The sequence below is a fragment of the Erpetoichthys calabaricus genome, chromosome 3, assembly GCF_900747795.2.
Source record: "Erpetoichthys calabaricus chromosome 3, fErpCal1.3, whole genome shotgun sequence".
Lineage (NCBI taxonomy): Eukaryota > Metazoa > Chordata > Cladistia > Polypteriformes > Polypteridae > Erpetoichthys > Erpetoichthys calabaricus.
Window position 1 is genome coordinate 150,462,791 of NC_041396.2, and position 18,361 is coordinate 150,481,151.

The window sequence follows — 18,361 nt, forward strand, 5'->3', positions numbered from 1 at the left end:
TTGCAGTTTTAGAATAATTGTAATGAATGGAGGGTGACATGGTGTTACAGAGATAAACAATGCTGCCTCAATTTCCATTCACCTGAATTTGAATCCTGCCACAGCAGCTGTCTGTGAGAAGATTTTACATTCAATCCGATTTTTGGGTACTTCAGCTTCCCTTCAAAGCAACTCTACCTATTATTCGCAATGTCCACATAGGCTTTCTCTGAATACTTGAGCCACTTTCTACTATGACTAATCTGGACTCATGAGTTACTGTGAGGATATGTATGAGTGTGTGTTACAGTGGACTGGTGTCTCATTTAGGGTTGATTTTTTTTTCTTTTGCACAAATGCTGCTGCCCAGACTACTCTGCAGCTCCTAAAAGTCAGTGTCACACTATACAACCTTTCCAGCAATTTCCTGTTATTCCAATCATGTATTTAATATTAAAGGTTTGTATGAATTGCGGTGTTGGAATTCCAGTTGTATATTTTACATCACTGGCAACTCAGTCATAGTGGTCTGTGACTCAGCCTGGCAAATCCAAACAGGTTTGATTTTGTCTTAAGTCATGGGGAGGTGCTCTTGTGGGTATGAGAACTGACAGCCAATTAGCACTCTGCTGAAAGTACAGTATAATGTATACAGTGCAGCCAGAAGAAAAGGAGGAGCTTCAGATTACACAAGCAGAAGAGTGTTTGTTGTAACACAATAGAATGGAATTTGGCAGAAACTGCAACTGAACTCGCTATACAGCCACTGGTGCTTTACGCAACATTTTGATTAGCTGTCAAAATGCGACAGGATTGACATATTTTTGAAATTTGAAACTGTGCTGAGAATTTGTCATGATGTCATGTAATCCATCATTTCCTGCGACTCCTCGTTGTGTAATCTGACATCATCAAGACCCAACAATAGAGTGTTTATGTTTGACATGCTCTTTGACTCAAGAGTCGTGTAGTATGCCGCCAGCCTTAGTAGAAAAGTAGGTTAACAAAACTGAGAACTAGATATTACTACTGACAGTTTAGTTTGCTTCAGCATAGATCATTTTAATTGAATGAATTATTATATTGTATTGCACTCTTCATTAAATTAGATTCAGATACATATTGCACATTGTGTATCTTCCTTATTTCAAACTTATTAATCTAATATCACATATAATTTTTGCCTTCTTTAGTTAGAACATACTTTTCAAAATTCAGCAACAGGTCTTATGATATGAACTGCCACATATTAAGCAAAACTGTTAGTAAAGTAAATGGATGTTATCTACTCTATATATATATAAAATCCAAAGCTAAAAGTGCAACGATTTTGTGCAAGGATTTTATGTGACTTTTTATGTCACTTATTCTGTTTTTTAAATTATAAACTAAAATATCAAGAATTCACATCCCATAGACAAGACTTTGTGCCAACAGATTTAACCACACCCAGGGCTGGAAATAAAAGACAAATTGTAGATGACAAAGACAGCTGTTGTACAGGCTTTTAAATGTTCGAAACGACGCGCAAGATGCAGATCACACGACACGGCAGCAGCAGCAAGCCAGCAGCTGATCGAGCAAAGTGGAGGTAAAAAAAAAACTGTATTTGTTTCCCATTGTATCACCATTTAAGAGGGGGTTTTGGAGGAGTGACTGTGTCTCCTTGGGGTGCGTTCAGCCCCCCTCTTCACAACGCGAGCAGCAGAGACACAAAGTGGCTGGCGTGTAGCGCAGGCAAGGGGGGTTGGTGAGCGAAGCGAGCAGGGGTAACCCCCTAGTATACTATATATGGATGAAAACCTAGTTATATTAACATAACACAAAAAAATACGAGTATAAACTTTTCATCCTTATTTTATCTCAAATAAAGCATTTCCTTGTTGTATAAGTTAGTGATATCATAGTGCAGTCATAAGCCTTTCTTCAGTGCTGATTTATTCTGTTATACATTTTGTGTGGAGCTTTTATACCTTTCACATTGATTACACCATGGACTCCTTTCTTCAAAACATGCAATGTTGAAGACAGATGTCTTATAAATCATCCCAATAGAACAAATAAGTTTGTGATTTTGCTTGTACATGTGCTACTTAATCATGGGTATTTTAGGTTAAAACTTTGTTCCTGCTGCTGCAGGAAAATGTTCAGGATCCCCTACAAAAATGTGTTAGCATTTTTAATAAGGTTGTGCATTCTGCAATGCTGGAGTCCTCTGTTTGGTGTGCAGTATTCTCTGTGTGCAGGGGCACAAGAGAGTTACTCCTAGACATATACTTATGTTAACACTACTTTTCACTCATCAGATATAATCAAAGTTGTGGAGACAATCAGTAATACTTTTTGAAAGTGAAGTATAATCATAAAATCCTTCCATTATTTATAACACAACACATTTTGCCAGGACATCTTGAATTTTGATGTCCCATCCAGGATGATACACAGCATGCTGTAATCTCTATTCTGACCATGATTAACTCAAATTAAAGATAACAGTCAATCCAGTATATATAGAAACATGAGATACAGGATTAAGGAGGAAATACTGGATGCAATAAATACAAGGATTAGATCTGTAATAATTAATGCACCTCTGTTTTGGACGGCACAATGGTGGTGTAATCAGTGCTTCTCCCTCACAGCCCATGCAGCCTACTTATGTTTCATCTGAGTAGTTTGATTTCTTCTCACATACCAAAGACGTGCATGTTACCATAGCCGGATTAGTAGCTTTGTACTGGCCTTCTTTAAGCATATCTGTGTGCTCAAGTGTGACCTTGGTTGAACTAGAATGCCATTCCGGGTAGGCCTCTGCCTTGCATGTGAGGCTTCTAGGAATAGGCTCTAGTCTCACTGCAAGCATTCAATGAAGAAAGAATGCTTAGATGATGGATACATATATATTTTAGAAGATAAATGACAGGATTATAATGAATGTTTTATAACACATTATTAAACAGGATCGGTCATCTGAAAGAAAACACACTGTAAAGAGTTTGGAAGGATGTTCTTCAATTAAATCATCTAGGTTGATTGTAAAAAGTTCTACCCAAGGTAAGAATGCAGTTTAATTTTAGATAAATGAGAATTTTGCATGCTATGTGATTTATTTTTCACAAACACTTGATCTAGGGGTGGCACCGTGATACAGTGGTATCTGTGTGGTAATAATAATAAAAATGAAAATGCTGCCTATGGAATAAAATGAACAAATCTTAATTTAGCGCATTCATCTGACATGAAATGCTATATGATGAGAGTGATATTGTGGTTATAATGGCTTTGAGTTTTGGCATCCTGGTATGCAGGACTATTTGCATGTGTTTTCCTGATTGTTTATGCTTTTATCATCACTCTGGTAACACCATGTTATAATCTGTTTTTGGATGCTCACCAACTTTTTGAAACAATTTTGAAACAATACTCGCTACCATACTGTTTATGGTTGCTCTCCTCATTGCCAGTCACATAACATGTGTTTCATCTTATAAAATGGCAACACGCAACTGCAAAACATCCTAGCTCTAGCCTAGCCTAGTAAAAACTTTTTACATTTTTTTCTAGTGATACAAGGGTATGACATTAGATTAGGGATTACATTTTTTGATTGTAAATTTGGGATCACCATTTTGATTTTGATGTTTGGTTTCTGACATTTGTTGTTCAGAATGCTGAATGTTCTTTTCACTTTGCCTGTTCTCCTGCTTCACTCCTGATGATTTTTTTCTTTATTTTAATTATCTAGAAAGTCTGTGACAGTGGTGTAGTTGATAGTGGTGTTGCTTTAGAGTTCGTGTTCAAATCCTGCTCCCAGTCCATTGTCTGTGAATAATTTACAGGTTCTCTTCATGTCTGCATGTATTTTCATACGTCAGCTTTCATTTCTCACCTCTAAAAGTATACATTAAGATAATGAACAACTCTAAATTAACTCTAATATGAGTGACTCTATAATCAGTGCTGCTTGAAAAGACACTAGCCCCCAGTGACCATGAAATACATAAAGGAGGTTTGATAATGTATATTCACCTTAACAAATGGATAAGTGTCTTCTGTGTGTCTGTCTGATTGCTGTGTCTTTGTCATTCCAACAGGTGGCCCATCACAAACATTAACACTGCTTTTATGAAACCTTTACCACATGCCATATAATAGTGATATATGCATTGCATGGTGCACTGCAGATGTTAATGCTGAGGTCCACATTGATTATTTAGATTTCAACCCATCTTAGAAGAGTTGCACAGTTAATATGTATATAAATAGTGAATGAACTCACCATACCTGAAAAACCCTCATACTGGAAAACATGCACCACCAGTACTGTCAGGCAGCGTGCTAATTAGCTGTCAAAATATGACAAGCTTGACATACTTTGGATATTTGAAACTGTGCTGAGAAGTTGTGATGGAGTTGTGTAATCCATCATTTCTTGTGACTCTGTTGTATAATCTGACATCCTCAAGACCAGGCAATACTGTGTTTATGTTTGACATAATCTTTTACTCAAAGTCACATAGTGTGCTACCAGCCTTAGTGGGAAAGGTGGGTTAACAAAATTGAGGAATGGATATTACATTTGACAGTTTAGTTTGGTTCAGCACAGATCAGTTCAAGTGAATTATTATATTGTATAGCTCTTTTCACAAAAATTACATTTAGACACATACTACACATTGTGTATCCTCTTCTTTTCATGTTCACTAATTTAATGATAATTAATAATTATTGTTAGTTTTATTTAGAACATAAAAATGAAATATGTTCAAAAAATTAAATCCACTAACAGGTCTTATGATATTGGCTGCCTCATATTATACAAACACCTAAGTACAGAGAGTGGATATTATATACTGTAAAAGGATGAAAACTGAATCCCTTATCAAATGGCATATAACAGAGACACATGCATTGCATGGTGCATTGCAGACTTTCATGCTGAGGTCTGTGTTGATTACTTAGATTTCAGCCCATCTTAGATGTATTAGACAGTTAGTACGTATAATAATATGGTAAGACAAAAATGTTTTTGGAAATGTACTGGTGTATTATATTGAGTAATTAAATGTGTTGATTTTCCAAAAATATCTGTATATGGCACATTTTCGTATTTGTAGTTTTTAGTAAGGTTTTGAAGTACCAATAATTCAAACTAAAGGTGCTCTAATTTAACAGAAGAAAGTGCCTCCAGAATGACACTGCCACTATACAGTAAATAAGCTGTGGGGTTTGTGATTACCTAACAGCTATCCTTAAAACCTGAAGCACCACTATGTCATATTAACTTATTGCCAGTTAAATAACTCAGTGATCTGAATAAAAGAAAATGAAGTGAGCATGAGTAATATTATGATTAATGTAGCTAAAAGAAACCACTTTTTGCAAATGACTATAATAAATGTAGTTTTAATTATTTTTGTTTGGAATAAAATTAATGCAGATGGCATGGCTAAAATAAAGTGGATTTAGAAAGTATTCAGACCTCACCATGTTTTCACATTTTGCTAAGCTACAGCCTTGTGCTAAAATCATTTACATTTATATTTTCCCACACTGAGCTACACTTCATACCCAAGAATTAAAAAGTGAAAACAGGATTTTTGAATTTTTTTGCAAATTTATTAAAAATAAAAAAATGTATTCAGAACCTTTACTCAGTACTTCGTTGAAGCACCTTTACCAGTGATTACAAGATGTGAAATGTGAAAAAAGTGAAGGGGTCTGAATTCTTTCTGAATCTACTTCTTCTCTTAGGGGTTGCCACAGTAAATCATCTTCTTCCATATCTTTCTGTCCTCTGTACCTTGCTCTGTTATACCCATCATCTGCATGTCCTCTCTCACCACATCCATAAACCTTCGCTTAGGCCTTCCTCTTTTCCCCTTGCCTGGCAGCTCTATCCTTAGCATCCTTCTCCCAATTTACTCAGCATCTCTTCTCTGCACATGTCCAAACCAATGCAATTTCGCCTCTCTGACTTTGTCTCCCAACCGTCCAACTTGAGCTGACCCTCTATTGTACTCATTTCTAATCCTATCCATCCTCGTCACACCCAGTGCAAATCTTAGCATCTTTAACTCTGCTACCTCCAGCTCTGTCTCTTGCTTTCTGGTCAGTGCCACCGTCTCCAAACCATATAACATAGCTGGTCTCACTATCGCCCTGTAGACCTTCCCTTTCACTCTTACTGATAACCATCTGTCACAAATTACTCCTGACACTCTTCTCCACCCATTCCACCCTGCCTGCACTCACTTTTTCACCTCTCTTCCACAATCCCCATTACTCTGTCCTGTTGATCCCAAGTATTTAAACTCATCCAACTTCGCCAACTCTACTCCTTACATCCTCACCATTCCACTGACCTCCCTCTCATTTACACACATGTATTCTGTCTTGTTCCTACTGACCTTCATTCTTCTCCTCTCTAGAGCATATCTCCACCTCTCCAGGGTCTCCCCAACCTGCTCCCTACTTTCACTACAGATCACAATGTCATCAGCAAACACCATAGTCCACAGGGACTCTTGTCTAATCTTGTCTGTCAACCTGTTCATCACCATTGCAAATAAGAAAGGGCTCAAAGACGATCCCTGATGTAATCCCACCTCCACCCTGAATGCATTCATCATCCCTACCAAGGACCTCACAACTGTCACACATCCCTTGTACATATCCTGTACAACTCTTACATATTTCTCTGCCACTCCCGACTTCCTCATACAATACCACAGCTCCTCTCGAGGCACCCTGTCATATGCTTTCTCCAGGTCCACAAAGATGCAATGCAACTCCTTCTGACCTTCTCTATACTTCTCCATCAACACACTCACAGCAAACATCGCATCTGTGGTGCTCTTTCTTGGCATGAAACCATACTGCTGCTCACTAATCATCACCTCACTTCTTAACCTAGCTTCCACTACTCTTCCCATAACTTCATGCTGTGGCTCATCAATTTTATCCCCCTGTAGTTACTACAGTCCTGCACATCCCACTTATTCTTAAATATTGGCACCAGTACACTTCTTTTCCACTCCTCAGGCATCCTCTCACTTCTCTCAGGCATCCTCTCACTTTCCAAGATTCCATTAAACAATCTGGTTAAAAACTCCACTGCCATCTCTCCTAAACACCTCCATGCTTCCATGGGTATGTCATCTGGACCAATAGCCTTTTCATTTTTCATCCTCTTCATAGCTGTCCTTACTTCCTCCTTGCTAATCCGTTGAACTTCCTGATTCACTATCTCCACATCACCTAACCTCTAATCTCTCTCTCGTTCTCTTCATTCATCAGGCTCTCAAAGTACTCTTTCCATCTGCTCAACACACTCTCTTCGCTTGTGAGTACATTTCCATCTATATCCTTTATCACCCTAACCTGCTGCACATCTTTCCCAGCTCGGTCCCTCTGTATCCACTTCATGACTAAAATCCACTGCATGATCAAAAATACAATATGTTTTAGTCTAAGGATTACTGATAAATTACAGCGGTGCACAACCAGATTAGCACAGAGCAAAGTTAATTACTGAAGATAGGCTCCAGGGAAAAGACACTGGTAGCAGAAGAGACCCTCTGAGATTCACTTCTGCTCTGTCCCATCCTGGTGGTTCCCTTGCCTCAGCAGCCTTTTACTAACCGGTCAGTAGAGTTGTAACAAGTCCTACACTCTTCTGTCTTCTCAGTTCTGTAGGACTTTTCTTTTTTTAGGTTATTCAGGAAATGTATGATCTGTCTAACCACAATCTATTTTAAAAACGTAATCTCAGTTTTTTCAAGTAATTGCCTGAGTTGCCTCGAAAGCTTGCATATTGTAATCTTTTTAGTTAGCAAATAAAAGGTGTCATTTTGCTTGACTTCTCACTACATTCATAATGGCTAACATGGTACAACACCTTAGTACTACTCAAAATAATTTTAGAAATTTATCCATAGGTTGTTTCAGCCATCTTCAGGTTTGAGCTGTATTTAAATTACCTTGCTTTTGTCTCCACAGATTCAAATACAAAGAAGAGAAAAAAAAAGAAAATGAGAAAAGCCTCCTGACCTTCTTCTACACACAATTAAAATCAGATAATGCAGTTGCAACATTAGCTGCAGTGGCTCAGATTTAGAAAGAAACGTACTGAATTTTGCTCTGTTCCAGATGCAGAATGCTGTTATCCCTGTAATGGAATGAATGAGTGAACCAGGGAAAATGCAATAGTTGGTGCAATGGTAACACATCACCTATTACCTTCAGAAATCCAGTTGGATTTTGTTTACTTTTAAAGCTGTTTGAAAGAGGCGAAACGTTTCACTTTGTTGTGTTCAGTACTGTTTGCCAGAGGTGATGTGTTGTGTACTGTGTGTGGTAATGAAGCCAAGTGAATGCTAAATTGACTTAAACGTGTTGCTGGTGGATACTAGATATGCCTAGTGCCATAGTGAAAACAAAATGTTGAAATTAGTTTTTTCAGAATGTCACATTGATTATGACTGCTTCTGGTTTTAAACTGAAAAGAACTGTTTTGATCATTTTCCAAGATGGTTAAATTACAAATAATAGTTGTCAATATTTTCTTATCTCTTTTACACTGTTGCACTTAATTCTTAATGTAATATTTTTTGTATTTATAAACTGTATTTATAGCAGTTTAACATTGAAGGGTTAAGGTATATCATATTACAAAGAACATTTTCTTCTCCAGAGGAGAGGTGGTCCATTGAAATTAGTCAATTCTGATCCTCCCAGACTTCTTTTTACTACAGTCTAAATAAACAACTACTTTGATGCATAAAATTACATTGGAACAGTGGATGATTCACATGTACGAGAAATGTGTGCTTGTCAGTATTGTGTAGTTTGAAATCATGTCTTTTAAGTGTCAACGTTCCAAATTGCAATAAAGTCAGTAATCTCATTTGCATTACTCAGAAAATAATTATTTAATAGTAGTTGGAATACAGTAATTATACATTTTAACACCCTTTATTAAGGTTACATTTAAACATATGAAAGCTGCTCACACTCATTGTCTATATACCGTGCTTTCTTGACTTTTCTTCCGGGTACTCCAGTTTTTAACCCAGGTCAGATTAATTGTGAAGTCTAGATTAATTCTAAATAAAATCTGTGGAGTGGTTATAAAGTGAATTTTAAAGAATTCACCCTAAGTGAATGTAGTTATACAGTATACCTCCACAAGATTACTTCATGATCCCAGTTATTTGGAGAGCTTAACTGGCTCCTTTTCTCTACACTTCACTATCAAAATAGGCATTATCTTCTGTATCAGCAAAACCACTAGCTGGTGCTGCACTTGCCACTAATGGGACATGTCCAAGTTAGCTCTATTAATTGTGCGTGCCATGGTTCAACCCTGTTATGATTCTAAATGTAGTAATGGCAAATGAATACTTTCATCAACTAAATTTAAAGTAGGGAGTATAAACAAGACTGGCTCCCTTTCTATAAGAATGTAGGGCTCACCCATTTACCTACCAATGTATAGTCTTCTGGGTTCTCCTCCTGTTTGTCCCTTCCTTCCTACTCCATCGTTTGGCCTACCCTTTCTTTGCCAGTCAAGCACTTTCCTTCACCTCTCCTCCCAGGTTTACACTCATCTACTGAAAGACCGGATGGAGCTTTTAAACCCATTTTATCAAATTGATCCAGAAACTTCCATGGTGACAGCTAGCTTCTGGAAATCCTGGGACTGTTCTCCTAGACTGGGACCCCTTTACATTGGCTATGACATTTTTTTCAAGTGATGGGTATCACTTTGAAGCCTCATATTCCCCTTTCTGTATTTTGAGACATTTTTTCTATTCATTGTGTAGCACTTTCATCCTTGTTTTATTGTGTTGAATATACCATTTAAATCAACTATTATATGGATACATTAGCAATTAGAGTAGAACTCCATTCTTGCAGAATGTGTAGTAACATTTGTCAGTATAATAAAAACATGAGGGAGCACAAATGTGGAATGTTGTCAGGGCTGAATGAAAATGAAGGAAATCCTGTACTGCATTATTTGTCTTGCCATTTTATTTGTTTTACAAATGTTCTTGATGTTAAAGACCCTTTATCTAAAATCACTCGTCCTTACGTTTTGTAGTTTGCTTATCTAGTTAAGTGTCATGGGAAGCCAGTGCCTATCCTAGCAGCCCTGGGCACAATATATTGGGCGGAGTGGTGGCTCTGAGGCTAAGGATCTGCGCTGGTATCCCGAATGTTGCTGGTTCGAATCCCCGTCACTGCCAAAAGAGATCCTACTCTGCTGGGTCCTTGAGCAAGACCCTTAATCTGTAATTGCTCCAGGGGTGCTGTACAATGGCTGACCCTGTGCTCTGACCCCAAGAGGTATGCGAAAACTAACAAATTCCTAATACAAGAAATTGTATAAGGCACAAAAAAAAAATATATATATAAGAACAAGACCGTGATGTATACACAGTTATACTCTGACTGGTGAACTTTCAGCTGACCTTAATTTTTTTAAAATGCAGTTTAAAAATACGCCTGCACTCTGAAATAAACAATAGAACACATATTAAAAGGCAACTTTTTTATGGACGGCTTTCAATTTTTCATTGGTGTTGTGTATTTATCCACCTTAATACAAGGATATGTGCCTGTGAGTCTGTCTGTATGTGTCTGGTTGCTATGTGTCTGTTATTGTAAAAGATGGAATATCACAAACATTATTAATAATAAATTGCATTGCATTTTTCATTTCAATAGAATGCACATCACAAACATTAACGCTGCTTTTACAAATCCCATACCAAATCGTTTATAACATAGACATATGCATTACATGGTGCAGTGCAAACATTAATGCTGAAGCTTATGTTGAGATTACTTGGATCTTAGATGGGGAGCACAGCTAGTAATGAAATGAAATACTATGTATAATTACAGCCAAACAATAAAAACAGTTAGATTGCACTGAAGGAGAAAGAGATACATTAAATAGTGTCTACAGTATACGAAATTAAACTGAACAATAACTATAATTGTATTGAATCCTAGTTAGAATTAAAAATCATATTTTGACCTTAGCCATGCCTGTATTTTTGCCCATTTTAGGCTTTAAACAAAACATCTTTTTTGACACAAACCCCAAATTATTCAATTCCTGTGAAGTTAATGCAACTGTTAGTTGGTCATCTTCAGGAACACAAACTTTACTCAGGGCTGGACAACAAAGTGCCCTATGTCTACTTTGTAATTAATAAGAAAGGTTACCAAACACTACTAATTTAGCATTATTTCTCTGGTCTGCACAGTAAAAACCACATTTACAACTCGCATATTATCAGTGTTCTATTTGAAACACATCCACTTTTTCCCTGTTTAGCTAAGCTCTTTGGTTTCTATTTTTATTTGCACATTTGTTGTCTCATTAGTTTCCAGTATCACATTATCTAAAAATCCAATAATGAAACTTTATAAAATAAAGATTGGTCATTTACTTAAATTGTTTACTAAATTCAGAATGTGTATAGTTTTAGAATAAGAGTAAATACAGAGAGTTTTACAGTACATTTGCTACTGAGACAACAGAACTGCAGATGCTGAAAACTTGCCATTGGGTAAAACAAGAATGTATTGTACTGTGCATTAATTATTAATTTGGCATTTCAACTTTGTGTATATGTTTAGCCAAAATAAGTAAAGCTCCTTCTGGCACAACACATGTAATGACATATTTTATTTAATATCACATACAAAGTTAAATGACTAGAAATCAAAAGGTACCACACCATGAATATTTTAAAGAAATAAACGCGTTGACAGTTTGAGTCAGGGAAGGAGGCTTAGCTATTTCATTGAAAATTTTGGTAGGAAAGAACTGTTTTTAGTCTAACAGCAAATAAAATTCAAAAGTGTTAAATAACTCATATAGAACAAGGACTGTATTGAGATGAAAAGATCTAATTTTATTTGTTACACATATAGATATATATATATATATATATATATATATATATATATATATATATATATATATATATATATATATATATATATATATATATATATATACTAGGGGGTTCCCCCCTGCTCACTTCGCTCACCAACCCCCCCAGCCTGCGCTACGTGCCAGCCACTTTGCGTCTCTGCTGCTGGTGTTGTGAAGAGGAGGGCTGAACACACCCCAAGTAGATGCTGTCGCTCCTCCGAAACCCCCTCTTAAATGGTGATACAATGGGAAACAAATACAGTCTTTTTTAACCTCCTCTTTACTCGATCAGCTGCTGGCTTGCTTTTGCTGCCGTGCCGTGTGATCTGCATCTTGTGAGGCGCTTTGAACATTTATAAGCCTGTACAGCAGCTGTCCTACTCTTTGACTTTTATTTCCTGCCCCGGGTGTGGTTAAATATCTTGGCATAAAGTCTCGTCTTGCGGGACGTGAGTTCTTGATATTTTTTAGTTTATAATTTTAAAATGGAATAAGAATCTGAAAATCTAACAACATCACATTAAAGTTCGATACATTCTGAAAAGAATGATACCAAACATTTATATGTAGGTTTTAAAATAAGCCGATTTAAAGCATGACAAAAAACGTGACATAAAATCATTATACAAAATTGTTGCACTTTTAGGCTTAGGATTTATATATATATATATATATATATATATATATATATATATATATATATATATATATATATATATATATATATATATATATATATATATATATAATTTAAAACCTTGCATTTCATCTTAAACAGCATCGATGTACAGTCTAACAAATGCACACACACCTTTTTTCTACTACAGTTATTCTTTATAGAAGACTAGATTGCAATTTTAATCATTTTGCATTTATGCATATTTATTGTTTTTTTATTGTTTTGAAAATCATGGCATGTGTTATTTGTGTCTCTTGTACTAGCATAAGACCTGGCTACTGTGATTTGATTTGGGTATAAAAAATTGATCTCTTGCCAGTTATACCAGTAAAAATGTAATTATCACACTGACTGGTAAAGTATACACCATAGTATCGGACATTTCTAATAATTTTTAAAAGTAAATGAAATATGATGTTATGACATTCTCTATTTTAATGTGATTTTACAAATATTTTTAGACTGAAAGATACATGGGACTTTATGTGTTAGGATACTGTATGTTTATGGATGTCTGTTAATCAAAAATACTTCATATCAATTCATCTATTGAAGGAATGATCTAACACAAACTTCCTTGGCCCTTGTTTCTGTTAATCATTTATTGTTTTACCTGTAACACAAGCAAAGCCTTTGTTAAGCTCTTATATATTAGTAAGTGACTAATAGATAGATAGGTAATAGATGCAGTATAGAAAGCCCATATTCTAAAGTATCACTGCTACTTTGTAAATCTTATTAAGACTAAAGAAAGTGTTAAAGTCTTCTCCTGTAACAGTAACCAGTTATTACAAGCTCCTTTCTGTAGTGTTACCCCTTGTGCACATAAGGGCTCTTACATATCCAATTCATTTGCAATTACAAACAAGCTGAGCCTGTACCTAAGTTTTGTAACTCTGTCTTCTACAATGCATTATTAGATAGATAGATAGATAGATAGATAGATAGATAGATAGATAGATAGATAGATAGATAGATAGATAGATAGATAGATAGATAGATAGATAGATAGATAGATAGATAGATAGATAGATAGATAGATAGATAGATAGATAGATAGATACTTTATTAATCCCAAGGGGAAATTCACATACTCCAGCAGCAGCATACTGATACAAAAAACAATATTAAATTAAAGATTGATAATAATGCAGGTAAAAAACAGACAATAACTTTGTATAATTTTAACATTTACCCCCCCGGGTGGAATTGAAGAGTCGCATAGTTTGGGGGAGGAACGATCTTCTCAGTCTGTCAGTGGAGCAGGACAGTGACAGCAGTCTGTCGCTGAAGCTACTCTTCTGTCTGGAGATGACACTGTTTAGTGGATGCAGTGGATTCTCCATAATTGATAGGAGCTTGCTTAGCGCCCGTCGCTCTGCCACAGATGTCAAACTGTCCAGCTCCATGCCAACAATAGAGCCTGCCTTCCTCACCAGTTTGTCCAGGCATGAGGCATCTTTCTTCTTAATGCTGCCTCCCCAGCACACCACTGCGTAGAAGAGGGCGCTCGCCACAACCGTCTGATAGAACATCTGCAGCATCTTATTGCAGATGTTGAAGGACGCCAGCCTTCTAAGGAAGTATAACCGGCTCTGTCCTTTCTTACACAGTATAACTATTATGACTGTTTATCTGTATGTTTGTTTTTTTCTTATATGTTACAGCATATTCCTAAATTAAAATGAAATGTTATTACAGAGTATTCATTTTTCACTTGGTATATAGTTTCAAATTTGCACAAAATTAATATGCAAAATATGTAATTTTAAGAGTTCTCTGGATTTTTTTCATGAAAATATTTGTAATTGTTTGGTTTTGTTTGTTCAAGTGTTGAATTAGTTAATTTTAGTATGTCTACATTTAAATTTGTCAAATATGCTAAGGCTATGAATCTACAGACACTTTCTGAATGTATACTTTATGGTCTGTATCAGGGGTTCCTTGTCTCAAACCCCAGACACAACTGGACAAAAAAAGGTCCTTAGTCCACAAAAGAATTTTTATTACTTACAGTACCTCCAAAGGTAAAGTCAAAAATGCATCCCTAAAGCAATAGGGCAATAATTGCCCACTAAATTATGCATACTATTAGTAATAATTTAATCCATATTACTCTATCACACTAAAACTTGGCTTTGACACTCTGTTTCCATCCAACGTAATTTTGGTTTTTTTTAGCACTCCTCCCTGTCCTGGCCTTCACATGCTGACTATATAAACATTTTAATTCACAAAATAGACAGCTTCATTGTATGACCAGTTACACTTACTGCAAATCCTGCTGTAAATACAAAGAACAATACCACCACCAGCAGCACAATACTTATAATAAACAGGCTAATCTACTAAACTAAACACTGAAATACTGATAAAATCTCTCAATTGTATTACAAATCTTGGTGAGCTTTCTTGAACATTAGTGACAATGGTGCTGGTGATTTTGCATGGAGCAGCAAAAACATAAAAATGTTTTTACCGTTCCAGCACTAATTGACCAAGCTTCACATGTCAGCAAACAGAAAGTTATGGCTCATCTCTTTATGGTTTAGGAATCTTGGTGTCATTTTTGATTCCTCCCTTTCTTATACAACCCATATAAATCACATTAAAATTTTTTTTTTACTTCCACCTCTTTCACCTATCTTGCATTCACTAATTCCTTTTCTTTTCTAATGCATGTCCATGTTTTTGTTACATCCTGCATCGACTACTGTAACTCCCTACTAGCAGGTGCTCTTTCTAATCTTTTATCACATCTCCAGCACAGACCCACGACAGCAAGCACATAACTCCCATCTTACATAGCCTTCCCTGGCTCCCTGTGTCTTATAGGATTGAATATACAATTGTATTACTAACCCATAAAGCTTTAAATGGCCTCGCACCAAACTACATCAGTATCCTCCTCCATCTCTAAGCTTCCGTTCGCATGATAAGGTCCACTGATTCTGGCAATCTTGTTGTGCCCTGAACTAACATGAGTACTCTGGGTGACAGGGCCTTCAGCTCTATACCTTCCTAAATTAATGAGATCAGCTAATTCAATTCATTCTTTTAAGTAACAAAGTAAATCTAATTTTTTATGTAAGGCATGTAACTTATCTCGAATTTCTGACCCAACTTTCAGTTCACCCTCATTGTCCAGATGCTCAGGATGATTTGTGTTTGTATAAAAAATTATGATATTTGTTCAGGGTTTTTCTTGTAGTATTTGTATTTTTGTATTTTATTCTGATTTATTGTCTCTTATTTCATTAATTTTAATGCTTTATTTACTCTTAATATATCATTATTTAGTTTTTTTATGTAGATATTATTTGTATCCAATGTTGTAAATTACTTGTTGTATTTTCTGAATTTTTGTGAAGTACTTTGAGCATGAAAAGGACACTGTATAAATAAAATGTATTATTATTGTTTATGATTTGGTTAATTTAGTTATCTAACTGGCACTGGTCTAAAACTACCATAGAACACAGCATCCGACTTTCTTGCCAATAGTAACAGTAGTGTTTAATTAACTTTGCCGAATGTGGCACTATAGAGAAGATTAACAATGACCCAACATTATTAATTAACAAGAACAACTAAGAAGTTTGTTACTGAACGAAAAGAAAACAAGATACTAGTAAACTTCGCCCATTTTTATGTATAGGCACCTATATCATTCTAGTTTACCATTATTCAACCTTCACCTTCAAACTCAGTAGCTTTTAAGTTCAGTCCTGGGCACCATCTGTGCCTGCTGTTTTTTTTATCCCAAAAAACATTACTATTAATTGAACTCTTCTACTTCAATTAGACAAGCTTACAAAGCTTACAAGAAATATTATAAAACTGGGTTTGCAAATATTTATTGGAATGTATCAAACATTTATTTATGTTACTTGAGGATAATTTAGTGTTTTTATCTTAGTGTTAAACATTTTCCTCATCATAGCCATGCTATTCATTACATCTTTCCTGACGCTCTAACTCAGGAGTACTTGACCCCAGTCCTAGAGGTCCACAGTTTCAACCAGTTTCATAATTAGAGAAGAAGTTGGGAGCATGCCAGCGCATTGCTGCACACACCACATGACAAACCACCTGGCCTCAGATTTGATTGCAGCCGTGTAACGGGTGACACCTCAGCACCACACTGAAGAGTGTGAGGCTTTTTACAGTGGCTGGAGTGCTAATCCTACCACCAACCCCCATATTTTCCCTGCAAATTGGAGGACCTGCTTGCAGGGTTGGATGTACATTAACGTCATACTCGGGATGGAGCAATTCCAGGTTAAGGGCCTTGCTCAAGGACCCAACTGATAGAGTCACTTCTGGCATTTTATGGGATTCAAACCAGTGCAAATCCCTAGCCTCAGACCCACCACTCCACCCCTCCACTTTGTAATTAGAATCTTCATATTTAAGCAATTTACTTTATAGTGCTTTCACTCTTCCAAGACAAATCTTTGTCACATTGTGGATTTTTCATTTTCTGAGAACAATATTCATATGTTTTGTGGTCCGAAACAGATTTGTACCTCTTGGTCCCACCCTTCTCACTTATTTATTTCAAAACATTGTATTAATACAGACACTTCATGAGGAATATACACAGGTTTAAATGGAAGCATGTTATATGTCATTATCTTGTATTTTCTTTGTCATTAGCAACTCATTATTAACTGATGGCTGGTTAAGGAAACAGGCAACAATTAAAACCTTAACGCAGCTGTTTAAAACTAAAATAGTCAATTAAGGATTCTGAATCGTAACAAATTAGTTTACTAAGAGCAAAAAAGGATATTGCTTTAGTAGTAAATAAATGAATTGTAATTAAAAATTTGGTTAAATCAAAAACATACAGCCACTGAGGCCCTCCATGACTGGAGTTGAGTACCCCTGCTCGGGGCGGACTGGCCATTAGGGCATCTGGGTCATGTGGACTCTGGTCAGGTCATGGGCCAGCCGTTTCATGAAATAAATTTTATATGCTGGTTACTGTTTGACATTAAAATTAATTTTCTAAACTACTAAACATTATCTCTCCGGTACTGCAATTTATATAGTCCTATATAATATACCGTATTACATCATCAAGTTGTTTTAGTTGTGAGTACTGTACACAACATTGCAGCAAAAAATTTGGTCAAAACTGCCTTTTGCCAATTTCTGTTTTGATATCGCTACATTTCGGTTAGCATATACATTATTGCAATTTATTTTATCAGATATCTAGTATTTAAATTCTTAATAATTAGTTTAGATTATGTATTATGCATTTTATTATTCTCTGGTAGTCGGTGTGAGCGTTAATTAGTGGTTTTCAGCTGCGATTATTAGCATGATGAAATAAAGTTATAAAGCACAGGACAGGAATTTTTCATATTAGGACAGAACATTTATAGTTTATCGTTAAGTTAGTGGAACATTTCAATCATATGAGGTTTTCATTCTAACCTCGGTTATAATTTATTCCATTGTAAATGAGCAGCTACTAGCCTACTAGGGTACTGGCACTTGGACATGACATTGACATTTGACATGTACTCTAATAACGTGTGAGCCGTGTTACTAAATTTTTATTGTTCATTAAATTTTATTTCTAAGCATGTCATCAAATTTTAAGTTGTGTCTAAACAACAGTGTACAAATTAAGTTTGGCATCAGTTTAGATATAGTTCATATCATAGGCTAATAGCAAGTAGCGAGCCGCGTACTCATCACAAATTTTAAGAAAATTACAATGAATAATG

At 35.9% G+C, this 18,361-nt stretch overlaps 1 protein-coding gene across 2 annotated transcripts in view; it reads left to right on the top strand.

Moving 5' to 3' along the window:
- Positions 1-9,226, top strand: part of LOC114648399 (uncharacterized) — a 42,348-nt gene extending 33,122 nt beyond the window's left edge. For both annotated transcript variants that reach the window (XM_051924975.1, XM_028797404.2), the window contains one exon: positions 7,981-9,226. In XM_051924975.1, the coding sequence (XP_051780935.1) occupies positions 7,981-8,016 (36 nt within the window). In that variant the 3' untranslated portion in view covers positions 8,017-9,226. The remainder of the gene's footprint in view (positions 1-7,980) is intronic.
- Positions 9,227-18,361: the final 9,135 nt, after the last annotated feature.